This window comes from Rhopilema esculentum, chromosome 13 (assembly GCF_057945365.1).
Source record: "Rhopilema esculentum isolate cy_ngs chromosome 13, ASM5794536v1, whole genome shotgun sequence".
NCBI lineage: Eukaryota > Metazoa > Cnidaria > Scyphozoa > Rhizostomeae > Rhizostomatidae > Rhopilema > Rhopilema esculentum.
Genome location: NC_142827.1, coordinates 8,161,194 through 8,188,731, shown reverse-complemented (window position 1 = coordinate 8,188,731; position 27,538 = coordinate 8,161,194). Strand labels below are relative to the sequence as shown.

The window sequence follows — 27,538 nt, the reverse complement described above, 5'->3', positions numbered from 1 at the left end:
ATTGACAGCTGATGGGGGGGGGGGGAGCTAAGAAATGTCTTAGGAGGTTAAGCACCTATTAACCTCCACGTCATGTGCCTCGCCACATCTCCTTTCTGTGTCTGCAGACAAAACATACGCAAGAGGTTTACGTACAACGCTAGTCGTGCATACCGTTTTATTGTCAAATATACAATACAAATTTTCGTAGATTGGTATTAAGACTGTCTGCTATCTGTTTTGTGGACAACGGTACAATCGGTGCAGATAGTGCTGTTTGTCTTAAAAGAATGCCCAATAAAGGGTAATTTGATTTTGAAAGAATGTGCAGACCGTTGCTTCACCGCCAGCAGATCGATAGTTTCCACGACCCGACGATCAGGAACTAGAAATATGTAGACAGCCGCCCGTTTTACAAATGTTTAATGAGACGTCGCACGTACAGTGACGCATGCGATTCCGCGGCCAAGAAAAGTAACTGGATTAAAAAGATTTTGCCATCTTTCAAATTTTAGATTTATAAAAGGACAACAAGAGAACAGAGCACAGAGGAGAGAATTATTTGTTGTAACATTTTTATGGTTTCTAGCAAATTGGTAAGTTCCTTTGCTTGTTATTTGTTATTTGCTTGTCTATAATTTTTAGGACCTCCTGTGTCAAAGATTTCTTTATTTTTACATAGTAAAGCATTTTTCATTGATCAAATATAATTGTTTTTTCCTCGGGCCTTTGCCCGGTCGATAGCCGCAGGCAAATAGCTAGCTAAATGAAATAAACATTCAACATCAATGTTTCTTGTTTTTTCTATTCAAAATATAATGTACTCGTGAACTCGTGAGTATTTGAAGTGCTTGTGGATACATTTGAAATTTACTGTCCCTGTCTTATCTTTCGCCGCATCGCTACCACTGGTGTGTGCATATCGTCCAGCTGCAGTTCTTGGAAAATCTGTCCGTGATTATCTAATTAAAGGGAATATTTTAATCGTATTCTTAACCTTTCATGACAAATTCACTATTTACACTGCTAAAGCCTTTCACCACTCCAAACTTAATAATTCTTCGAACAATTTTTATGTTTATTATTTTATTCAAAGTATATCTCTGTGTTGCGTTCGTCAAAAAGAACTCTCCTGCATCCGTTAAAAATATTCAGCCGAGAATTTGTCAGATAATTTCCGAAAATTTTCATTTTGAAGTTTGCGACTCTGCCTGATTATAACTAATACTTTCCTTCATTGGCACTTCATATCGTTTTTCTGCACCGAAGAATTATTCCATGCATTTGTGCATTTTGGACACCACAGTTATCTTTTTCTAAGAGACCTCAGCAGGGGGGAGGGGGTGGGGTCAACCAGAGACGCTGGTAGAGTAGTGGGGTCGAGAGCGTGGCAAAGCACCAAGAAAAAGGGCAAAAAATTAAATAATGTAGAGAACAGCTGAATTTTGCAAGGGCAAGGGGTACCCAGGGTAGGGCAAGGGGGTGACTGTCCCCGTCCACCTCGCATGTCCCTGTGCCTTGGCGTTGCTGGGATCAAGCCTTTGCTATAATAAAAGGAGGTTAATAATCTGTTGTAATGAAACAATAGACAGTATAGAGGAGTGATTGATCCCTAGCTAGTGAAATGCCTTCTTCTGAAATGCCCTGAAATCGGGCATACCGTAAAAACCAGACCTTAAGACCCTAAGACCCAGGACCCTTAAGTACTAACATCAAAAAGGACCCTTAACACCAGAAGGGTCCTCACCTCGATAAGACAATAGTTGATCGCAGTTGACTGTCATCATCGCACCAAGAGGACATATCAACCGTCAAATGCGCTTTTGTGCCAACTACGGCGTTTTTCCGCATATTATCCACATCAGCTGCTGCCTTCAAATAAGTCAGAAAGTGACAAGGAATTTGAAGATCTTTCAAAGTCGTTTAACATCTTGGAGTCAACCATAAAGACAAGACACAGATCAAGGTCAAGGCCTGTGTATGAGATGAAGATGCAGGCACTATCTTTGCACTTCCTTTGGTTGCTGCTTGTCGCTTTTGCGTGATTTTTTTGGATTCTGCCCTCCCTATTCTGAAAAAATTAGCATTATTGGCAAATCGTGGGGGGTTTAAACAGAAGTTTTCTATAAAAACGCTATTGTAAATTTGGTTTGGTGTGTAATTTTAAATTTTGGCATATCTAAGAGCAAACTGTATGTAGTCGCATATAAGAAACTTGAAACTTTTTAATAAGACAATTTGGTTTCTTATACACAAGAAAGTGTTTTTAATCGACAAATGTCTTAAAGCAAACGTTAAAGCTTATTGTTTTTGGCTGAACTTTCAGTAGACCCGAAATCACAATAGACCCGAAATTAGAAAAAATAGACGAAATGATTCTGGAACTGATATCTACTAACAGAGGTCAGCTTCACAAATTCCCCGCATAAAAATAAATTCAATGAATTATTTGATAATTATTTTTCTAAAATCATATGGCAGAGGTTTTCAGGATACATTTTTTAATATAAAGATTTGTGCAAAGTTTGCAGGAAAATATCGACAGTTCTGTGGCAACCACTCTAAAAGGGAACAAAAGAAAAGAAAACTAAAAGAAGCCCAAAAGGTTGTAGTGAACTTCCTTGTCGCTGTCTGACTCCATGACAGACTCTTTGAAGACAGCCTGATGTGAATAATATGCGGAAGAACGCCGTAGTAGGAGCAAAAGCGCATTTGACGGTTGATATGTCCTCTTGTTGCGATGATGACAGTCAACTGTGATCAACTATTGTCTTATCGGGGTGAAGACCCTTCTGGTGTTAAGGGTCCTTTTTTATTTTAGTACTTAAGGGTCCTAGGTCTCAGGGTCTTATGGTCTGGTTTTTACGGTATGCCCTGAAATCGCAGAGTGCCACGACGTGTGTTTCGAAAGCAATTGTTGCTCGGAACAGACAGTACTTGTGAAAGCGCTGTCATCATTTTGTCATTTTGCATGGTTTGGATGAGGAAAATGTCACTGATATCCAGCATTTTCTTGCAAGATTTATAAGGGAAATTTTTAGGTACCAAAAACAAATGCAGACTAAGTTCTTTGTTGTAGTTGTTGCGTCTTATTCCTTATTTGTTTTGGCTGAATTTACATAAAATTTTATAGTTGTCGCTTAATCATGTTTGTACTGTTACTTGTTGTTGCTGTTAATTAATTAATTGATTTTCTTTTTTCCCGTAAATAGCTCTAATTTGTCATTTGGACGTAAAGAGCTTGTTTGAGTATTAAATTGTACTGTAGTTGGTTATATTGATGATTGGCTAGCAAATTCCCGGGTCCAGGAGCCCCGCTAAAAGCTGGCTGTTGTGCATGATGTTTTATAATGCTTGGTTTTTTAGTTAAATTTTATACAGTTGCGTCGACGGACACAAGGCCAAAGAGCGTATGTTGGAAATCTTGGAATAATGGTGGGTTCCATTAAACTGTTTGAAAAGTCCCCCTCCCCAGGAACTGTTTGAATAAAGAAGAGAGTAAATCAGGAAATGGGAGATTACTAGTAAAGAAATATCTGTTCACAAAGCCTTTTGATCTCGTTATGTCTACAAGAGGGGAAAAGATTCGTAAAAAGAAGGAACTTAAAAAAGTTCGACTGAAGAACCTTATAGAAGTAAAACAAAAGCTAGCTAAAAGGTGCATCAATGGTTCTTGTCATTTCAAATCTGTTATCAATTCATTGATTTCTTCAGTGTTCTGTTGAGGCTGGTCATATGTCCACAGAATGGCGTGGTATTAGTCACCAGTATTACATGAAGCGTGGGTTATTAGTTCACCCCGACGAAATGAAATGCATGGAAATGAAACAGTCAAAAGGTAGAACGTAGGCGTGTTTGCGTCAGAACAGATTTGATATCCTTGATCGCAGACATAAAAAGGAACTTCGATTCACAGACGTGATTTCGTAATTGTACGAAACAGGAATTTTGTTTCAAACAAAGAACTTAATCAGCTCGAAAGAAAGCGAGAAACAAACTCAGTCAGTGCAGTAGACCAACAAAATACAAATATTGGTACGTTTTTTCATTTTCGATGTCAATGAAATGTTCGCAACCTTTTTTTCTTCTGGGCGTGCATGTTAAAGAAATTGTGTTTGTGTAGGATTTTTGTAGCGAAGTTGTTCATTTGGTATTATATATAATGGCATTAAAAAGTGTTCTTGATGCGCAGTCTTTTAAATTTTGATGCAAACTTGAGAAAAATCTTCACAATTGCCACGCTTTACAGATTTATCCCCGTGCGCCAAAGAACGTCTGGATTCAGATTGTCTTTGCAAAACCTGGCAGAGATTTTCGCGATTCACCGATCGAATTCTGCTACAACATGACAACATGCTGGGTTCGGGGATGTTTCAATGAATTTCAATTTCTTTAAAAAGCAAGATTATCATCTGTTGATTTTTTGCCCTTTGAGTAAATTTCTTCGTCAAAATATTGCACTCGAACTGTCTGCATTTTAAAACACTGACTAAAACATTTATTTAAAGGATTAAAATATATTTTCTCTTATTTCTATAAGAATCTAGATATGAGCAAAATGCACATTTCCAAAGATCGTCCCAAAGTTTTTAAGTATCATTGCCCTCCAAAGATATTCAGCCTTGTTGGTATTAGTTTCAAGTTTTTCAGATTAGTATTACTGTGCACTTCTTGCTAGGCAGTGCATTCTTTTTCAATTGGCGCTCTATGTGTATGTTCTGCTCTATGACAGTCCCCTTTCAAAACAACAGAAGCCTGTAGATTTGGGCTGAACGTAAACAACATCCAAAATCTGTTTCTATATCGGTTTCTCCACGACCTTAGTTAGGGGGTCATCAAGGGGAGTAGAATTCCGCCATCCTGCACAATATTGGGTTGAATTGGTATTCCGTGAATCATTTTCGAGAAAATCTGCACCCAGTAAATGTGTAGTATTTCGTTTCATCGAAAAGTTGCTACCTTGGGTCCCAGAGCCACATAAATTCGATCGCTCCTCCGCTGCTCCGCTTGACTTACTGTTTACGCGCTCGAAATTTTATGGCTCTGGCACCCAGAGTAAGAAATTGCCAGATTTACGCAATCCGCAACAAATTTTCTTCAAATACCGTTGTTCCATAAACCTTGTTGACCCTACCTTCGATATGTTTTTCTTTTTCGTGCGTTTTTTTTTCAACACATCTTCTGCCCTTCAATAAACTCCATAAATTTGACTTGATGTAAACAGTTTCTCAGTGGAAATCAGATGAAAACCGATGGATACAGCGGAATTACCGAGTACTCAGATAGCAATGTCTTCATACAGAAATCTTGATTCACAGCAACATACATTACTTTAGTTACCTGTAAACCATTTTTCCAAATCGAAATTAGAGCACTATGACCATAAAAGTTAAACATTATCCAATCTCTGGGCAATAGTTTATCTTTGATGAAGTTTAAAGTTAAGTGCCTCTTGAGCCAGTCAGAAGAAAAGTTCCTAGATAGGATTGTTGTTTTACCCCAATTTTTAATGTTTCCAAAGAGGAGCCTTTTCTTCACAAGATAAATACCTTCAGACAATAGGTAATAAAGCAGAAGATTCTGGATTTGAAAAAAAGTAAACATTAGATTTGCTACTGTTCTCATAACCACATGCAACTTTGTCAGTCGCGTATTGTTCTATATGCCCAGCCTTCAGGTCAATTTTAACACTAATATTTGATTATATTTTATTGTATTTTATCAAGATCAGTATCAGATCTGGTTTTTGTTTTAATACGATTTATTCAAGCCACCCTGTATCATTTAAGGTGGGCTGAAAATACCGATCTAAGAGAGGAGAAGGATTTCCAACATCTTCATAATCGCAATATCAAGAAAATTCTGTTTTTTATTTCAATTTAGGACAAATGCCCGGACTTATTTGGACATAAAAAAATTTCATATCGATTCTCGTGTTTATTGTTTTACTGGCACTTTGATCTAGAGTTAAGTTTTTTTAAGTTTCTTATCTCTCTGGTTTTCCAGTTCGTAATAGAATTACTTTTTCCACTGTAAGCTATTTATATGTTATGCATGACATCAGATTTGGTGCCTTGGAAGATGTACCTATTAGACTCAAATAATTAAAATCCTTAAAGGAAGAAAGGTCGAAGATACTTACAACATTATTTACAACTAGCAATACCACGTGCGTTCTTACCATTGGAACTACTTAATCTAGTTCGGCTATGCAAATGGCTACCAGTGCCTGAAAGGCCAATGATACGGAATTATAGACCGTTGGGGGTGACCAGTGTTTAATTATGTTTTTGAGTATAAATTGTGGAGACTCTGGTACCAGGGTGATCCACTTCCGGGCAGAGCTTGAATAACTGAACACTCGATAGCCCAACCCGTGACAATACGAGACGAGAAGTTAACTTTTTGGTTGAATTCACACACATTCTTCATCCGTGGCATTTTTTAGGTGCTTTGAAAAAGTTTTAGACATTGAAACATCCTAAAGACTGACGATGTTTGTTATGCTACTCTTCTAACGGCATACAGACTTGTTGCATGTGCTCACGAGCATCAACCAAGTATTGATTAAGTCTGAGGCAGAGTGTATCATCAGCTACACTGATTAACGTTGGGGATTTTGCTGTGAAAGAAGCACTCCTGCTAACAATTCTTCAGAAGTCGTGGAACTCATCCGAAAAAACGCAAAAAATGCTTGTAATCAAACAGGTACAAGTCTTGCACTAAGATTTGAAACTCCTTTACTATCCCTCTATGTGAACATTCTATGACACCCAGAAAGAGAAATATAATGAATAGGAGAAGTAGATAATAAGCTTCCTGAACTACCAAAAGGTATACAATAGGTACTAGAGCAACATTACAGAACAAAAAAGGAAACCTGGGCCGTTTCATCCTACACTGAATCCAGATTAAAAGAAGTGTCATGTATAGAGAGACATAAATTTGAGTGCAGAAATGAAGACGCTGCTCTACTCCATCGATCCTCCTCTTCTTCGCTCCTCTTTTCCATTTGCTCGCATGAATTTTTGTGGCTTATAATGTGAAGCATTTTAAGTAGAAGGTCAACAATTGTTCTTGACACGCCTTGATGGGAAGAAAACTTGGCTAAACTTCTCTCTCAACTGAGTTGTCGTTTGGCAGCCCAGAAGAAAAAATCAATAGAACAGGCTTTAAGAGACCCCCCTGAATTGTGAAAATATCTAGAAGAGGCATCACATAATGAAAAGTTTCTTGTATTGTTTATGTTTCCTTTTGTTTTTTTTGCTGATACCTGCAATTAAATGCTGAAAAGGACATTTACAACTGTAACATGCACGTATTTTTTTTATTTTCAAGAAACATAAGTCGACCTCCTATTGCTAATTTGCAGCTGCTTTTTGGAAGCGCTAATTTTTAGGTTGATATAAAACTGCTTAATTGAAAATAATTGTTGAAAGAGCAGTATTGCAGTTTTGGGTGCAATATGTTGAGCGGGAACTCTCTTTATATTTCTCTTTGAAGCAGGTACTAAAATTTGATGTGCTTCTGTCTTATTGTAAAAAGGGAGTTTGGCAATAATACTATTGTGCGGAGGCGCTAACAAAAGTCACGTCCAGCAGGTATCGTGTTTAAAATTACAATACTGAATATAGAATATGGAGGAGTTTCGACTGGAAGCATGAATTCAGCTTTGTTTTATTAAGAATTGAACTGTAACTTTTACTGCTAACGTCATCCAAAAGAGGAGCATTGCTAGCAAGTGAATTCGAAAAAAACATCGCCAAGCAGTAAATGCTGACCTTAATGAAAGAATTCAGCTTCAAAGGAGGAACTTGGCATTTTGAGTTGGAATAAGAGAAGTTTTATGGAAGAGACTTTTTATCTTTTGCTTTTGACTACAGACTGGAAATATTTAAACTAACAGCAGGTGAGTATATAACTATAATTGACTGTAAGTTGTTCCCTAACATGAATTAACAGCCACTCTATCTATCAAAATCGATTCACGCCTGATGGCTGCATTACGAAAAGGGGAGCATGCATTCCCGAGGCAACTATTTTATCAGACTAGTCCTTTCAAACTGATTATAAGCTGTGATGGGAAGAAAGATTAAACTTTCCGCTAGAAACGATGAAAGTTGTAGTTGGCTTGCGCATACCCTTGCAAAAAATCTGGTCAAACCATAAAACACTACTGTAGTGGATTAACGTATCTTGGCACTATAAAATGTCATAGGAAAAAATAGCACGGGAACACGCGTATTTCCAAAACATTTTATCGGAAAAAAGTTTTGCTTCTGAAATATGAATACGCAAATTCCTAAAGTGACACTACCAAACTCTTATTTTTTCATTTTACATGTTGCGGACAGGATGATTACAATAATTGCTTCAATAACGAAATATGCTTTTTCGTCGTATTTTAACTTGTTGCTTATAGTGCTATGCGCTTTTTTTTAGCCCTCGCTACGAAATCTCTAGATCACTTTCAAATGTGGGCTTTAGGACTTGCTCAAAAATGAACATTTTCAGGATAAAACCTATTATTTTTTCATAAAATTTATAGCTGCAAAGGAAGTTGTCCCGAATGTGAAGTAATAGAATAAAGAAAATCATTTACAAGGCATTAAGCAGCATCTTGACTTTGTGTTTTCTCTAAACATCAAAAAGTGATTTTATTTTGTTTCAATCGCTGTGTTTACTTCTCAGAAATGTAGCTACATAGATGATATATTCCATTCGTTTAACGATAGACTAATGCGCGCAAATATCATTTCAATACACTCAAAGACGTTCGAATAATTCTTCTTTGCTTTTAAAAGTTGCTACATATTTTTTTCCCTGTCATTCTTAAAGCTGTTTTATCGTCTACTTTTTCTTAAAAAGAATTTCTGCGTTTGCTCAATACTGAAAGTTCCTTAACTAATGGTCAAATCTGAGTTCTAAGATTTTTTTGCAACCCCTTATCTTTGCTTTTCTTGTTACTTTGAATTAAAACTAGGAAAGAGTAAATTTAGTGTCATAACGACATCAAAATAATTGATGATACACTTTTTATACATTTGAATTGTCAAAACAACGAAAATTTAATTCAGAAACAAATAACGTGCATTCAAGATTAAATTTTCAAATTTTTACCAGCACTACTGACAATTCCTCATGTTTTTGTCTGCCGGACCGGAGGACTACCTCCCATACAAAGCACTTCCTTATAAAATATGCATGTACATGCTCGAATTCAAGATTTTTTGTAAATGACCTAAGAAGACAACGCATGCCAAATCTCGATCTGATGCGAAATCTGAGTAGCATGGCAAGAGGAAACACCGTGACCCATAATTCGTTACTTGTACGAGATTTTCTATAAAACAAAAGGATTTCCGGGGATTTCAGATAAAACAATAGGATTTTTACAAAAGATGTGCGAGATTTTCTTGGAATGATTTGGCCTTCGTCTCTGCCAATGTCCCGGCTTTATCAATCTGGTTAATCTTCGTGAAAGATGTTAGGATGCACCCTCCGTCCTGGCCCCTTTTTCCTGCTCTTCTTTATGATATCTTTAGCAATAGATTCATTTAATATAAGCGAGATATAAGTTTCTATTTACAGTTACTATCTAAAGGTCTTACAAATCTACATGTATTTTCAATAACCTTAATTGATGGAGATCCGGGAAGAGGATCATCCAACGCTTTGGCTTGACGTAATTTTTGAAGAATTTATTTTGATGATCATCAGACTTAATTTCTTTTTTTGTTAAAGAACGATTAGTATTGATCCGGGAAAGCGGGAATCGTCTTTTTTTGGAGTCATTTTTGTGAGCGGGTTTTTGGAATCAATAACATGGGGGTTCGGGAATCGATAGTTAGGGGTGGAGATATGGGCTAAGAACATACCAGGACTTCGTAAATCATCGGACCTGTTGGTTACCCTCTTACATAGGCAATGCACGATGATGTTGAAACGGAGAGATATGAAGGAAAACCTTATGATATGTTGAGTTTTGGTTTGCCAGTTATATTATTCACGAGTGTTTGTTTCCCAGTTATAACAGTTGCCTTTTTTGAATTTATTCACGAATCTAAAACGGAATTATCAAATGTACAACATGTTGAAAAATCATGTTTTGATAAACCTACAAAAGGTCACATGAACTGTAACGTAAACAATTAGCAATTTCACTTAACCTTCATCGTTTTAAAACTTTTCTCCGATCAACTCTCTGATAAATAACGGAGTGAAATTGGGGTTGTGAATAAGGCAACTTCAAGAAGAGGAATTTTTTTCCTTTTTTATGTTTGTATATCCAAAGTATTCTATATTTCGCAATGGCACAATTAGCATTCTCAATGTGGCTAACGGAAAAGAGAGGTGGGAAAGACGTTTGAAGGGTTTGAAGTGAAAAAGATATAAAATAACGTTTAGCCCCCTTTATTCGTTAGACGCGCCGAAGTGGTGAAAATCTAGGGATCATGACATTTTTTGAGCATTACAAAGCCCGTTGATGTCTGACAATGGGTTAGTTGACCAAGAACACGCGGGGTCAAATTGAAACGAAACTTTCATAGCGAGATCACTTCCGTTATTTTTCTCACCACAAACTATGTAATTGGTATAGAAAAGTGACAAATGTATCCTGCTACCCACTCATCTCAAATGTTTTGTTGCCTATTTACATTTTGTTCACGCCAACGTTGGAGTTTTCTGAGTTCCTAAACGGGCCCAAGGAGAAAACCAGAATGCCCTCCTGCGGCCAGTAATGAGTAAAAGAATGTGTTTGCTGTTTATCGCGAACTGAATGCCTTGTCACTACCGCAATGCCACGGGGACCTCCATTAGAATTAGACTGCAAAGGGTATTGAATGTCAACCAATGAGGAGGCGAGCGGTGCTGTTTATTCAGTTGCCAAGGAGCCACTTAAGCAATGATGAATAGTCGAATTTGAATATGGTATTGTTTAATTCATGCCCAGGTCTTCGTTGGTCAGCCTGTACCGACTACCCGTTGAACAATTGAACAAATCTCGGCTGGCGATGTTGTGAGCGCAACGGTTTATCATATGTACAGGGCCGTACAGCAAATGCTCGCGAACGTTATACACGCAGCACCGGATTATCACAAGATAAAAATAATAGGAAGTTTTACCACTTTCGAATGCATTTTGTTGGAAAGGGATTGATTACACGCGATTTTTCTTGTTGTGGTGAGTTGGGTATTTCAAAATTAGATTTTCTTTTCTTCCTTGAAAATATGGAACTTGGATCGCCGTGCAAGCGTTTTCGTTGATCAAAACATAGGTTAAAAACAAAATAATCTCACTGTCTGCACTCAAATTCAACGCTCGCTTGTTGTTTTGAATTTTTCTTTTCATGCCGTTTGTTCGTTGCATTCAAAAGTATGTTTTGTATACATAAAGAAGAATTTCTTTTGAAAAATCCCCGTGGAAGGATTTCTTGGATCCTACGTTACTTTCATCTATTATGGTTTTGTGAAGAAATTTAGCAAGAATAATTATTGCCTATGAAATCACGACTTTGTTTGTTAAACTTTTACACTCAAATAACCAGGTAGCCTTGAGTATATGCTGAAGTCATTCAAAGTTGAGATATAATCGCGTGAAGGCTGCAAGAGCCTCTTGCTTCTCCTCAATCAACAGCTGATTGGAATTAATCAGCAGTTTTAGAGAGCCGTAGAGCGCCTTGTTTCGAGATCTGTCCTTTGTTTTGTTTGGAAAGCATTTTACTTGCCGAAATCGCCAGCCCACTAGATGCATTAGATTTCAACGCAGACCGACTCGAATGGTTTAAGATCTAAATTATTTATTGGTAGAATTCAGTTTTACCCTTAATTCTCGAAATCCCGCAATTGATCAATATTTAAGTATCTTTCAAGCCGAGGTTTCCCACTATGAATTGGATTTTTGTTTTCCTATGGCAGGTCCAATGGATCTCGCGATTGCTGATTGTGCCAAATTTATCAGTGCATGTTAATAGGACGTTTGTAAGCAGGTTGGATTCATAATAGGATCTCTAATGATATGTGGAACAGAATATCAGATTTGTTGGTAACAGCAACATTTGGGTGATCTCTGCTGCTACGTTGCGAGTTTCCTAGATATATATTTATATAGCAAACTTGGTAAAATATTCACAATAACGAGAAATCTAGTCAGACATGTTGTTTATTTTTATTTGATTTCCGATAAGATAAACTGGTTAGTTTTTTTTCGCCTAAAACCGGCATAATCTGTTCGGCCACCGTTGGGAAATCTCGCTTGTATTCAAATTACTAATGCCCCTTTGGCTACCCTATTTTGTCAATATCCTTTCAAATTTAGCTTTAATGTTCAGCTAATAAGGATCCCTCAGATTAGATAACGAACGTCAATTTTGGACAGAGAATGCCATGTCTCTCACAAAGCAGTTACCAAAGAATTTTTAGGTTGTTTCGCAAAATGCAATTATAGGGTTTAAATATATCTTGAAAGAAATCTCCTGCAGGTCGCAGAGTTTAAAATTGAATAAGACTGAGAAGAAATGCTTTATGTGATTCAGCAATTCAACGAATTAAATCAGGGGGTTGTGCCTTTTTAGTTTGCAATTATTTTTCAAGAGCTTAGTTGCCTTTGCCATAGCCCTTTCAACATATATTTTACGTAACAAGAACGACAAAAGTTCACTCGTGGGCGGGTGGTTGTTCCATATGGTTACAATTACCAATCTATATCTAAGTGCTTGATTAATTGAAGCTTTGGATTTTCCAATGCTTTGTACGTGGTATTGTCATTGTTATTTAAGCTATGATCCCGGAGTCTTTACCATTCAGGATAAGGGAATGATAAGGGAACCTTGTTTTGATATTCATTTCTCTCCTCAGGGTTTGGTCGAAGCTGAAACTTAAAGAATTGGTTTATGCTCATTGGTGACATTTCTCAAAATGCCCATTCTTGTGAGATCTGGCTCCAGACTTGATCAGATCAAAACCGAGGCAAAACAGGAAGAAACAGAACAGTTAGACGACAGCTTAACAAGTTTACAATGGCTGCAAGAAGTGAAAATTAATATTACCAATGATGTTGCGTCGATATCACCGCCTTACTCGCCCGTGCCGTCAACGAACAGTGACGATTGCCGCGCGGAGGACTTATACGAGGGCATAAAACAGGAGATAGAAGATGACCAAATCATAGATTACAAGACAAATCCGCATTATAAACCACCGTATTCCTACGCGACGTTAATTTGTATGGCGATGAAGGAGGCGAATTTACCCAAGATGACTCTTAGTGCAATATACACATGGATCACAGACAATTTCGTTTATTACAAACATGCAGATCAGAGTTGGCAGGTATGATTACAAGAATCTTTGATTTGTTTTCTTCTGTTTGACAAATTTTTCAATCCTGTTTGCTTTTCTTTCGCAAATATTTTCGCGCAATATTACTGCTTCGGCAACGAATCGCAAATGCCGAACCGGGGGACATTTGCACCCGCACCTTTCGCACGAACCGTCTTTACAACAATCTTGTCAATAAGGCTTGATGAGAAAATCTATTTGAACAGTTGTACAAGCAGAAACACTATGTTCGCGGTGCATCTCCTTCGCAGCAATTCTCTTTTTACTAAGCCGCTAGAAGCTATCATCGTCAGTGCAACAAAACATACCAATATGATGAAAACCACTAAGGCGCATGTACTTGACGCAATGCATCCAAAACCCTGTATCACAAAGCAACTTTTGGATCAAAAAAGACCTTCTTTTAGCACTTGCCTTGAAGATATTGCCTAGTAGCCTTTAAAGGAAATTGCCTTTTTGTTCCTAGCATTTGCCAAGTGCTTTTTGACCATACCGTCAAATTGTAATATCAAGTGAGAGGTATTGATACAAAGGTAGCCTTCTTTGTTTGGATGTGATTCAAACGTGGCAGCCTCACAAGACAGTGATGCCATTAAATATGTTTATTTAGCGGCCTACATAATTCTTTGTAGTTTCCCGGTCTTCTTCTTCAGTTTCTGCTAACTTAGCAGTAAAGGTAACTGTAATTGTTTGTTTTGAAAACAAATGTTGCATGTACCTCTTGTGAAATAAATGCCTCTATGCCGGTGTTTTTATCATGCAAAATTTTGATTTAGGAGATGAAGATAAGACTGTTTTGTTTGTCGCAATGTGGTAATACCCCCAATCATCGCGCATTTCCAAAGTGACGACTCTTGAAACTTTCGTACTTAGTTTTGTCCAAATAGTAACACTGATAAAAAGTCAGCACCATTTCAGCTAACTCCGATGCGAGTTTGTTAATCGTGTTCATTATTCTTTTATACAGTCTTTCACTCTGTTTCAGAAGCCCAATTTTATCTTCAAAGATTATATCATTTCATTTTCAAAAGTTGCCTTTAGGCCTGATCTACTGTCTTTGTCTCGTCAAAAGACGGGCCATGATGTCATTTCTAAAACCAGTACACACTGAGCTCCGTATAAATCCCGAATGGGATTCCTTGACTGGATGCGTTGGTTTAGCGAGCAAGAAGTCTTCCCTCTGAACCCCTTTCATGCACATAACTAACCACAAATAACACATTTCTCTTTCAATTACTGCAAGCCTTTAGTAGTGCGCCAAATTGTTTTTAAGTCAAACTTTATCCTTCCATTTCTTGTGGCCAGGCAACATGGCAATGTTTGGGGGTTTTATCAGACTTTTGTATCATTTTCACAAGTTTTTGCCTCCCCTGTAACTAGAAGTGTAAGATTGTAAACTACCTAATGAGGTGAAGCCCCCTCCTCTTTGTGAAGTTTAGAAAAGTAGCAAAGTAGTTCGGAATGTTGTGGGTTAAAAGCAATTATTTAAAGCTTTGCTCACGATAACGATAATACCATCACATGTCGAAAGTAAACGGTTCATTGCATATAACTGAGTTATTTCATAAATATTTCGTTAAACTGATCTCGTTTACATTTTACCTCTCAAGAAACAGCTTGTTTAGGATGGAGCTGTCTAGTTTCCATACTGCTTGACCTGATGACGTAATTTGATGACGTGATTCCCTTACCCTCACTCTAAAGCCTGATTTACACGAGACGAATTTTTTCGTGCGAAGCGAATTTTTCGCCGCGAATGCGCGAAAAATATGCGCAGAAGTGGAGATTAGAAAATTCGCAGCGAATTCGCAGCGAATAATTAGCTGCGAAAAAGTAGAAACCATTCCTACTTTTTCGCTGCGAATTTTTTCGCCATGTAAAATAAACCAATCAGAACAGCAATTGAAGACATCTGACACGAACCCAAAGGAAGGGCTAGGCCGAATGGTGCTACGCAATGTGAACATATCTAAATCAAAAGTATGCAAAACGACAGAAAACTACGCAATGGTTCAAACAACAACATGGGTGAAGAATGAGTAACCTATGACTAGGCCTAAACAATGCTGGGAAAATCCCGCACCTATAACATAAACAATGTAATGGGACGTTTCTAGCAACAGGAATCTTTGGTGCAATAAACGATAAAAGCTCCTCATATGTAGTTGGCGACATTCGAAAGTAATTATTCCTGACAATGTAAGCGTAAGTCACTTACCAAAAGATGAAACTCCCCCTTCTGCAGACGTTCTGAATAAATTTTCCGAACCAAGTACCCATTTATTTGCTTTTTTGCTCGCTTTTTTTCAATAACAACAATCTTCGAACAGACGCCATTTTCTTTGGCATTATTCGCGGCGAATTCGCAAAAGAAATTCTGCCAGTGGAAATTAAACTTCGAATTCGCAGCGAATTCGCAGGAGAAAAATTCGCTTCGCGCGAAAAATTCGTCTCGTGTAAATCAGGCTTAACCCTTTACTTGAAATAATTAGTCCTGCTAATTTATGACTATTAATCATGCTTATTTATGACTAGCAGGTCGAGCAGTATGGAAACTAGACAATTCCTAGAAAGGGAGGGTTACTATTTTTGCTTAGCACAAGCACACCGGTTTTGTGTTACTCTCGGAGATAACCTAGGCATTATAACAATGCGAGCCTTTGATTTCTTACAAGCTTGGACATTGGGGGTCCTTATTCGCCAAAAAGCGCACCACGTGCAATCTGCGGTGAAAATGCGCGAAAGCTCTGAAGTGTGAATACCAAAGGTTGTAGTGTTAGGGCCTCGTTGTGGTGGCCAAGCCTCGTTTGATGAGTAAACTTCTTTTCGAAAGAATTTTTGATGTTAAGGAGAAAAAAGGGTTTGCCTGTTTTTCTTTATTCCCATGTGTCTCTTGAACGAGTCATATCTTGCAAAAGGTGCCTCCTTAACTGCAAGAAGGTATCGGTTACAGTGAGAAAATGTTCCGTTAAAATTGCTTTTAGTTTATTCGTCACTAGCTTTGCTATATTCTTTACCAAACACAACACAAAAATTGTTTTGACAGAATCACCATAGATTTGCTTACATAGTTAAATCTCCTCAGGTTAAACTTAGAAACTTTCCACGTTACTTTCTTTTTGTCAAACTTGCCCTAAATGATAGTTCATCCAATTGTGTCTTGGAGTTTTGAACTCTTCAGTCTACAGATCACTACACGGAAATTCTTTGACAAACTCAACGAAATACTAGCTCCATTGAAAGCTATACTACGCTCTTAATCCAGAGGCCTTGGTTATTAATGTTATATCCTTAGAGGTATTTTCACCGTGAAACCTGATTCGACGGGAGTTGTAAGGCCATCTATTAGTGGGCGTAGCATCTTAGCCTCAAATCAATCACGGCAAAGTTGGATTACTACTGAGAATATAGGAGCATTCCTCCGCGGGCTTCACGCGCTTTCCGCGCGTTAAAGGCGGTGATTACACTGTCTAGGGATTTTTCATGGCCCATTTCAGTAATCTGCTTTAAAAGCTCCCTTTCGAATGAATTTTTGTGGGTTTGTCATATAAAATGAAAGAGATTTCCCATTTACTTGCATAAGATACCAATTTTCTTATTCCTTTTTTACGTACTTCTGGTTTGGCTAACTTACATCAGTGTAATCTGCTTACGTCATTTTTTATACATCTTTGATTTTGTTAATGATCCTTTAATTGATAAAATTGGTTTATTCTATGGTAATTGCCGCAGCGGGAAATTCTTCACGTCCCCAGTGCCGTTAGGGAGTGTAATGAGAAATATTTTCACCTGTACGCCTCACCTTAACGTAAACAGATTGTTGTCCGTTACTCTACGATAATGTTTTCCGAACAATAACCTCATTAAAGGTGCGAGCAGTGACCCGTTATGCGCAGGTTAAATTGTCAACGAGAGAATTGATTTTATTTTAAGTTTTTTTATGTGGCAGGGGCGCTCCTGTCTAGCTCTGTGCGACTAATCGTGCGAAATTTACCTGCAAGTTGCGTAATGCAAAACGTGCGTTTAGTATTTCTATCTTGTCACGCTAGATATATACACACACGGACCCGAAATCCATCTTCATATATAATTCAGCGCAACACAGCCATTGACATTCAAAAGTTGCCGGATACGGTTCCCGAATCATTGATAGATAAATGTGGGTTACAATGCTACTTAGGCCCTCCCCGACATCATGACATGGAAAGCAACTTAAACTTCAACTCGATTTAATAGTTATGTATTCAATAGTTATGTGTATAAAGAAAGACACATTCCTTTTTAGTGCCGTTAAAAGCAGTCGGGCTCTTAGTCTCCTTTGGACCATCTTAGACAAAAATCAATGATAAACGTTATCAATTTATATTTCACGTGTTCAGTCTTTGATGTTGTCAACTTTTCGAAAGCAAATCTGCGTTTTGCCGTCCTTTAGTTCCGATACAGGCCCACATGATCCGGATTTTATAATGACCTGACAACAGTTTTTATAGTTCCTTCTTTGACCCAAATAAGTTGAATTCTTTTCTATTGAAATAAGCTGTACTATCCACAATATTTTTTCGAAACTTTTATTTGAAATTTGTGACCCAAGTATCTTGGCGAAATTTTTGAAAAAGCAAGGTCGATAAGGTCGGCGGTGCTCTCTCCTTTACTGCATGCACTTATTTCGATCTGTCTTCGCATACAATCTTCTTTCAGAGATCCCACAACCAGTGTCGAACGTCTTGGAGCAGTAGTGACGATTTAGAAGGTCGCTTCACAAAGGAGCAATTTCTCTTGCAAATAATGTACGAGATTTCCGCAAAAGAAAAGGGTTTATATGGAAAACATTAGGATTTCCAAGAAATGTATACGAAACTTTCATGGAATGATTTGCCCCTCGGGATTTCACTGGCCCCTCTCTCCTTCAAACAATTTTAGTTTTTTATTGAATGAAGTAACAGACTAGGTGACGTGTGTTCAATTTTTACCTAAGCTGTTAACATTGTTTTTTGGTAGGCAGGGAGATGTGAGGGAATAAAATGAAACATGGTACTAGTCGATGGCTGTAAAATTAGTTGAAATTATAGATAAAATTCAGGTCTTGTCGTGCAAAAACGTTATATTGGGCAATACCTGTAAAATCCGTTTAAAAGCATCTCTCCGATTCTAGAGCAGCTGTCAAAAAAGGACGCATTTTGATAAAGAGTTTTGTCAAATTTTCATCGGCTTTGAAAAACAAATGTTTTAAAATTTCGATTATTCTAATCAGAATGTAAGTGGATAGGGGAGGGGAAAATTCACAAGTCTCGTTTAGTTGAGAATTGTCAACTTAATTGTTTGCTCATTTACAGCTGAAATAAAGAGCAAAGCTGCTCGCAAAAAGCCTAAACTCGAGATTTTCCTTCCAATTCTATTTTAAGGAAAATTCATTCATCCATTGATTACAGGAAAAGCTACAACAGGTGGCTAAGTAGAAACGGCTGTCCTTTCGAAACAGGTTTTAATGGATGAGGTGGTAATTCAACAAAGAAAATTTGTTAAGCATTTTAAAGCTATGTCTATGTCTTATAAAAGCAGTTTCATGTTTGTTATAACAATGACAATTTTACAATGATTTATGTTTCCAAAATTGGTACTGCGTATCTTATCAAGAAAATTCTTCTTTGACAGATGTAAATACATCTGATTATGACGCTTCAATCCATCGAGACATCTGTTCCTTCCTAAATGCTATCTATTGCTGGTTGGGTTTAGAGATTTTTACTTTAATCATCCTTTGATCACATGGTTATTTAAATGCTACATCCGCCCTATTAATAATGGAGTATACGTTGATGGAATTTTTGCTTTTATTCCAGCAAAGTCAGCCTTGAATATAAGTTTTTTTGTATGTTATCTTTTTATGCACAGCTCGCACTGACAAAAACAATGTGTTCTTTGGCTTGTTCAAGCCCTTTTTCTTAATGGCAAGATACAAAGCTTGAAACGCCCACATAAGAGAGGTTTTATGGTCTCTTTCAGTGCTATTTGCCTTGAGGGCCGCCATTGACACCGAGTATTGAGGCTAGCCTTAGTATTTTTGGAACTGTGAACTGCGTGTGCCACAGCAATTTTTTCCTTTCGATTTGGCGATTTTATTTCAGTTTGTGTGGTAAAACAGTCGTTATCCTCGAAATACTAGATCCCAAATATATGTAAAATTTATGGTTACTCATAAAGTCAGAATAAGGTGTTGAAAAACAGGATGATCGGTTGTTCCGTTTGTAAATCCTTTCCCTCAAGGAAGACTTTCGTCATCTACGGTTTTTAAAAACTTGTCGTTTGGCTTCTCCGCTTTGAGGTCACCTGAGAGAGTGCCTTCACTATTTTTATACAAAATTCTGAATTTTTTTGCTCTTGATCTTAGGCAGGAATAAAATATTTAGTTAGTAACCGCCTACTTCGTTTACAATATTCAAGTTTTCTTTCGAAAAAAAGGTTTTTGTGAATTATTATGGACTTTTAGTAGTAGAATTGGCACAGTTGTATAATTCCTTTAACTAAGCCGCGACTTTGTCTGCTTTCTGCTTCTGCAAATGAGTTGAAGATTATCTAAAGTTTTGCTGAACATTTGTAAATGAGTCGACCAGTCCTAGAACAAGGCATCTTGTTGTCATGTTTACAAAGCGTTTAACAACCTATACTGTGCTTGAAACAGAATGAAAAAATATTCCCATTTGTAAAGTCGAATTTCCGTTCATTACCAGTGGAAACAGAGGAAAATGGTCTATTTCTGTTCACAAAACAATGAGGAATATAGAATGTTTTGAAGACATGGGTTTGGGCGCATTAAAAAGCATGCACGCCTCTTCAAAAAGCATTGATCAACTAATGCACTTTGTATTGTTATAGTTTTTTTGTGGTAGTGTTATTGTTTATGTTTGTTACCCTAAAAATTGTCTTTAATTCAATCAAAAGTAAGTCCTTGAATTTAACAGATTTGAAAACATAAAATCATTGTACATTTATTATTATTCTATTTTAAATGGATAAACGAATGTTATTATTCGCTCTTATTAAAAAGGGCTTTTATAACAACCTGTTTTTTAAGCCCGCCCCTAAATATTCTGACGTCACTAATTGTTTTAGTTGTTGTTTGATCTGAGTGATTAAAGCCTAAATAAGGTTTATATCATTTGAGGTAAAAGCAGTTGAATTCATTTGCTCAATGAACGATAAGCTGGAAAGTCTAAATCATTGATCTAGCTTCTGTAGTCATTTTTATTGAAGCAATTGGCCTTGGAAATTATTCTTCAAAACAGCATGTTATTGGTTTTTCCTACCTCTAGGTCTTAAAGCTATGTTTTGTCTTAAAATTTTGTCATTTTAAAAATTTCATGGTGATCATAAACAAATTCTCAAGCTACAACTGTTTAATTCTCCACAAATCACCTGTCAAGCTTTTAAGCGGGGCTTCCCCCCTTCTATGTAATGCTGGTGGTTAAAAGATTTTTGTCCATAATTCATCGTTATAATCAATTATTTCTCCACAAATTGTTATGTCTATAATTTGCCATACTTGTAACGGACGGCTAGTTTCATATTAAATACCCTGTATCAAACCATACATCCCCCCCCCAATCTTTGTCTTTAAGCAAGTGTCCCTTAGTACACTGGCCATATCCCAGCTAATTCTAACACATTTTAAATTATCTTGCATGTTCAGAGGTAGGCCTATTCTTTAATGCATCTTCAGATTTGGTGATCGAGATTCGGAAATTCAAAAAAGTATTTGAAGACATCATCACTTCATTCGAAACAGTCCTCAACCCCTCCCCTTGCCCCACTGCTTTCGGATATAATCTGTTCGAAAATAGATAGTAAGTCTTTTGGTAGGTTAATTTCAATCGCAGCAAGATGCCATACTATTATAAACATCTCTGTGGCTATCTATTTTTTGATAATGCACACTGAATTCTCTCTTTAATGCTTAAATCCTGTTAAAGTTATTTAGTTCAAAGATTCAAGCTGTTTTGTAATAGATTTAGTCGTCATTATCCCAAGATAACAATACGGATTAATTTATTATGCGTCGAAATGCACGTAATACATAAATTGAGTACCATGAATAATACAAAGCTTGATACCCTCCGCTGCTCTATGAGGTAAGACAATGCAATTTTTTTTTATTTTGTTCAATTGCACTTGCTTACTTATTGGATCAAATCTTCAATTATGATTCGTACTAGATTAACGCGTCGAGCCCTATGGTTTCCCAATAATATTGCGCAATACCCACAATCTGCCTACGTTCTCTGTACGATTTTGAATATAATTTCGGAAGCCAAAGATTCATCCTTTCAGATTTTCTCTCAATGATGTAGTTTTCAAATGTTCAATCAATTGGCCAAAATGATCCTATTTTAACATGTCTTCGGCACCATGTCCGCTTTTCTGAGACCTGGGGCAAAAAGAAAGATGAGACACGCAATGACGTCATTAAAACTGTGTTTTTTATCGTTGTTGTTATTGTGAGAAACTTTGTAATAATTTTCGGCCAGTTTCGGCTAGGGGCTTGGGTATATCTGCTTTTCCTGCCCCCACTCACCAGGCCTGTTCAGCACAATAGTATTGCTAGTATTAAATAAAGTAAACACGTATTCTGTGTGAATCCTCATTATCTGCTTCCGTAAAGCTTTATGCCACCAACCAACCTGGTTATTTCAATTGCAGCAACAACTTGAGTTTCTCTGGACTTTGCATAGAATGAAATCTTATTTTCAAATTGGTTGGTAAACATGCTCTTGATTAAGGGATAGATATAAAATGTAATGGTCACTTCTACGCAGTCATGGAATTTTCAGGTTATGTAGCTTTGTTGCGCTTAACTCATGGGAATATGAATCGAACCGAGCAAGTTAAACAAACACAAGTGTTGTCAGTATCTCAACCTGCCTTCACTGGTTAACCAAAAACACACCAAATCTCTCGTTCGTTGTGTATTAATTGCAATCAGATAAGAAGCAGTTGTGAATCCTTGTTGAATGAATAAATAATGCCTCCGAATGGTGAATGCAAAATTAATTTATGGTTTGCAAGAAACCAACCGATTCTCCTTTTACATTTAATGATTCATGACTGAAAATTGTTTTTCCAATTCAGTCTGTATTTTGAGGTTGCTCTCAACAGAGGTCGCAGTTGCCCTAAGAATTGAGCTTTCAATTGCCAGAAAATATTTTAGGCCAATTGAACCAAACGATTTAGACTGATTCGGGTACTTAATTCTTCTTAAAGCAATGCCTGCGGTTCTCTATTAACATTAGTACCCAGATCATTTTTTAACATCCAGGTCATCTGCTGTTATTCATAGAACAAAATACATTAGTTTGAATCTGGCTTTAACTTTATCTTATGATCAGATTTGTCACGGAGGCCTATCTTCATATATGTGGCCAGTACGATTTTTTCGTGTTGTTACGTCAAAGGTAAAACACTGTACGAGATTGAAAATAGCCAATAAAACTTGACTTTTAATTCTACTTTAATGCGAACAGAAACTCTCCAGACGTGCTTTAATGACACTTAGACAGCCAAAATCGAAAAGGCTACATGTGCGGCTAGGATATTTTGCCAAATAATTAATTTTGCCTCAACGGTTGCTAAACGCCTTTTTCTTCCGCTGAGCACCCAGACTGGGTCTTAAGAACTTAGTCTGTAGTTGTCTGAACTGCAATATAATTATCAATGGTATTAACCTATGTATTATTGGTACATATTATTGGTTAATAAAGGTTTATTGGTACTAATAGATGGGAATGTAACTCAACCAAGTCCTTAGAACATGTTAAACATTATAAGCCCTTCCCAAACATGGTTTCTGTTGCTAAAACGAGCAGACCTACACCTGCCTGATATCGTTGATTCATTCAAAACAGAAATATCTTTTTTGAATGGTTCCAGAACCGAACCTAAAACGATTGTTCAGGACATCTAAAGCTGTGAATGGAGAATTAAAAGCAACACGCTACAAAGCTTTAATGAAGATTTGGTTTTTGTTGCAATCTCAACATTGAATATTCTCTTTGCGATGGCTTTGCCCACTGAACGTTAAAATCCTGGGTTTCGTTGTGTCAAAATCAGATTGATGCATTTTGTGCATCTCCAGAATTAAAATATATATTATCTAATTTCACTCATTTTTTATCTTATTATCTAGTTTTTGAAAATCTTCAACTAAATTGTTTCGTTTTCATTTCATCGCTTCCTCGCCATCAAAAATTTGGCTCCATTCATCTAGATTGAACTTTTGAAATGTCCATTCATTCGGGATCAATCTTCTCCATCTAAATCCACATCGGTCAGATTGTAATTACATTTAGATACCTCGTATTAATTCTGAAACCCTTCTGGCTACCCTAGACTTGAGTGAAGTAATGTTAAGGTGTTTGGTTGTTTCACTGCCAAGTCTTCTTTATTCTGTTTGAGGAGGTTACTTTATTGTGTTTGCTTCTTTTGGGAAAGGGTACTGGGGTGTTTTCAATGCCTTTTATCCCAATTTAACGGTTCTTTCTATTCTCCGCAGAATTCAATACGACATAATCTTTCATTAAACAAATGCTTCGTCAAAGTGCCTAGAAAGAAAGGAGAGCCAGGAAAGGGTGGCTACTGGAGCCTCGTTCCAGAATACGCGGATAAACTGCTTGAAAGCCAAATGAAAAAGAGGCGGCTTCAAGAGCAAAATAACCATTCGCAAGCCAAACGCGCGCGAATCCAGAAACCCGGCCAGTTGCAATACAACGAGGTTGTGAGACAACGATTCTGTAGTGGATCGGTAAGCTCGTCAGGCAGTGTAACCGAGTTTGAGGAGGATGAAGGAGACGGTTTGATACATGTTGACCATAACTATGGCAAGGCTGTCATAGAAAAGACTGAAATTTCCAGTGAAAGTAGCGTTTTGACTCCATCTGAAATAGATGCCTATGATGACGTCACACTGGAGTTTATTGAACAAGCGCTTACAGGTGACTTTAGTTGGAATGCCGACCTTGGAGGAGAGCCTCTGAGTGAGAGCATGAGAGGCGTGGCTCAGGACTTACTTGATGCCAGGAAATTCTCTTTTTGCACAAACAGTCCGGTTTTTAACGCAATGAGTAGGTACGAACTGAGCAGCCCACTGTACTTGAGCCCTCCTCCGTCTGCAGATGATTTATCAGGACCGGTTGAATTCACAGACCAACCAGACCTAACAGTAAGAGGAATTAGTATGCCTATTCACAATGTTATGATGGACACTGCTGGTGTTAAGGTTGAGCCGCTATCACCTGTGCCTTCCACTGACTTTTGGGATGATGCGGTTGATTTTGCGAGCGAGCAAATACGTTTTGGTGACGATGATGACCTTTCGGATTTCTCTGAACACTTCTCAGAGCAGTTTTCCGATTAATTCATGGTCAATTTTGTAAATAATGATCATACAAAGCAACTCACAAATGTTCCCTTGCTGGCGTTGCCGTCCTGAGAAATGTTAGCGATATTTTCTCCATCAATGGCTGTACCGGGGTTATTCTGCGTTGCCTTGAAAATAGACATCCACGAAGACACACTCAGACGACATATATATCGGGGTTTTTATATGTGAGCGAGTTTCACAGCAGAACATTGTACATACAGCATGGGATATAGAAAGTGTATTGTTCCAATATGACATCAACAAAACTGTTATTTATAGAGATTTTCCCTCCTTCGTTGAAACGTCATCATATTTTAGTGGTCCAGAGGTTTCCATTTTCACCTTATACCAATTTTGATAAAGCAACCAACTTTTGGACAATGTAGGCGTTTGCTTTTTCCCTTATAATTTCTTTACTCAAACGCCCACATTTAAAAAAGCTTGCTTGGTTTTTCACACTAGTATTTATTTTATCGTCTACGTATTGGTTTTCTTGAATAGGCGAACAATGCTTCTTCGCCTGTTTAGTTTGGAAGACCAGATCTATGACGTCATTGCCTTATGTTATTAGATCATTTTGATTGTAGATCGTCATTTAATTTTTAAAGAGAAAATTCAGATTGCATAGTGAACTTTTACTAGGATACACGCCGGTTGTGTAATTTTTTAGTAAGCTTGGTTATATTGGAATGGATTACTTCTGTCGTGTCATATTCACGATTCACAGTAACCTGTTCTAATCGAAAACAGTGTCAAATTAGTCGATAGAGGTGAAGCCAGCCAACCTACGTGGACCAGTGTTCTCTAAATGCCTATATGTGACTTCGTGTTGCACAATTGATTATGTCAAGTTAAAGTGCATAGAAAGATAATGAAACTCCTTTACCATAGGGCTCCGTTCCATCTTAGCCACCTTTGTTTCATGGCATTTTCACTATGTCAGGAAATGTTTACTTTTGACAATTGAAAGTTGTTTGTTTTCTGAAAACGAAACGTTTTTGTGGAGAATGCTAGTGTTATTTGATACCGCAAGTATGTTGCCTCAATGTCTCGTGCTATCAAAGCCATTAGTTCACTTAATGCGTGTTCTTATCAGGCACCACAAAGCTACGGGCTGGAGGGCTATAGCCACCAAATTTTTCCCAAAACAGCAAAGAATTGAGAAATAGACCACGAATCAAGCCTCTTTTTATTTGTTTTTAGCCCGCCCCCCCCCCCATGCAACCACTTTTTTCGACCCTCCGTGGGACCTGCTTATCACAGTCAAAATGTCGTCAGATTGGTCCTTAAGGTGGCTTTGGTGACCAGAGTGCTAAGTTACCGACGTTTATCACGCTTGTATGACCCCTTTTAGGCGAGAGAGAATGATTCCCCTTATAACTTAATGGTCACTTGAGTGGCCTACAGCTTTCAATGATGACCCATAAGTATCTGACCACACATTTTGTAGATCTTGTTCGAGTATAAGCAAACAAATGAAATTATTCCACATTTCTCTTGAGAAATTACTTCTTCCATAATCGATTCACTAATATCACTCTCTTAAAACTGAAAGTGGTGCTTCTAGATTTCCCATTCTGTTGGGCAATTGTGCGTTATCAGTTTTTGTTTTATTTCACTACGGTTAATAAAAATTGGAGTAGTGAAAAGCATCGTCTTTCCAGGACAAACAAGCTATGTTTGAAATAAAGTTTCTTGGGAAGCCTACAAGAGGCTTTAAATGAGCGGGGCAGCCCCCTTACTTGTTGCCAAAGATCATGCACACAAACCTAATGATTGTTTCCCAAGATGACTCTTTTTAAGCCTAATCTCGTCAGAAACATTTCTGAGCGCGCGCTCGAAGTGCTCAAACCTACGCATGCGTACATTGGGAATGATCACGGTCGTTGTCATCAGTTACCTATTCGCTCGCACGCGTTTGAGAGTGGGTCTCGTTCCTACTCCCAGGCGCTCACGCAAGAGCTCAGCCAATGCAATCTAGTGATTAAGCGCTTCGAGAGCGCTCTCTAAAATGTCTCTGACGTGATTAGGCTTTAATCGGTACCCATTGGACTTTCCGCCTCCCCAGCAAAAACTGAGACTCGCCATAAAATGCTGTAAAGGTGCAATACTGCTATTGGCAATCGCCGTTCTTGGGCGATTTCGATTACGAGAACTAAGTAGCAAGTTCGCAAAAACAATACAAAATAAGATAAAAAAGTAAGGCGATGTATAGAAGCGATTCGTGATGCTCCTTTAACTGACCTTCCACAACGATCACTTCCGTGGGCCCTTCTATTTGGCAGTCTCTGATTCAGCAGATGAGCTCACCGAGGCATTACGTAAAAACGCAGAATCTCGTACTGGTATTGCTATTATGTGGTTAGTTGCAAGTGCCGTCATTTCTTCTATTACATGAGTAAATTCAATTGGATTTTGTACATATTACTAAATAACGTTGTTTATATTTACTTTCTTAACCGTGTTTAGTGAAAATACCTAACAGACATAAATCGAAACACCCACATGTTTTTTGCCTTGCTTGTTCAAACTTTGACCATCTTTTATGTTACTGGGACTTTTTCATTTGGTATAAATAGTCACTAAAGATGCTAAGCTCGAAATAATGGGTATGAAGAAACGCATATCAAGGGAAAAGTTTTCATTTTTAAAGTTGGCGTCAGATAGAGCTTAAGCCTTAGCCTCGATGCACTTTTAGTAAGAAAGCTGGAGATGAGGCTAGCATTCTAAAGTAGGAATGGCTTAGTCATCACTTATCAACAGTATATCATGTTGACTAATGCAGGTTTCGTGGGCTCCGGACCCACG

General features: G+C 37.6%; 1 protein-coding gene across 4 annotated transcripts; it reads left to right on the top strand.

Moving 5' to 3' along the window:
* Positions 1-25: 25 nt before the first annotated feature.
* On the top strand, positions 26-27,234 carry LOC135691598 (uncharacterized). 4 transcript variants are annotated; one of them, XM_065209490.2, is made up of 3 exons: positions 26-575; positions 12,838-13,311; positions 23,864-27,234. In XM_065209490.2, exons 2-3 carry the CDS (start codon positions 12,898-12,900, stop codon positions 24,722-24,724), a joined length of 1,275 nt encoding a protein of 424 aa, XP_065065562.1. In that variant the 5' UTR covers positions 26-575; positions 12,838-12,897; the 3' UTR covers positions 24,725-27,234. The 4 variants fall into 4 exon arrangements, with proteins under 4 accessions (XP_065065562.1, XP_065065563.1, XP_065065564.1 ...); XM_065209491.2 differs by lacking the exon at positions 26-575 and adding an exon at positions 3,032-4,014; XM_065209492.2 differs by lacking the exon at positions 26-575 and adding an exon at positions 4,032-7,888.
* Positions 27,235-27,538: the final 304 nt, after the last annotated feature.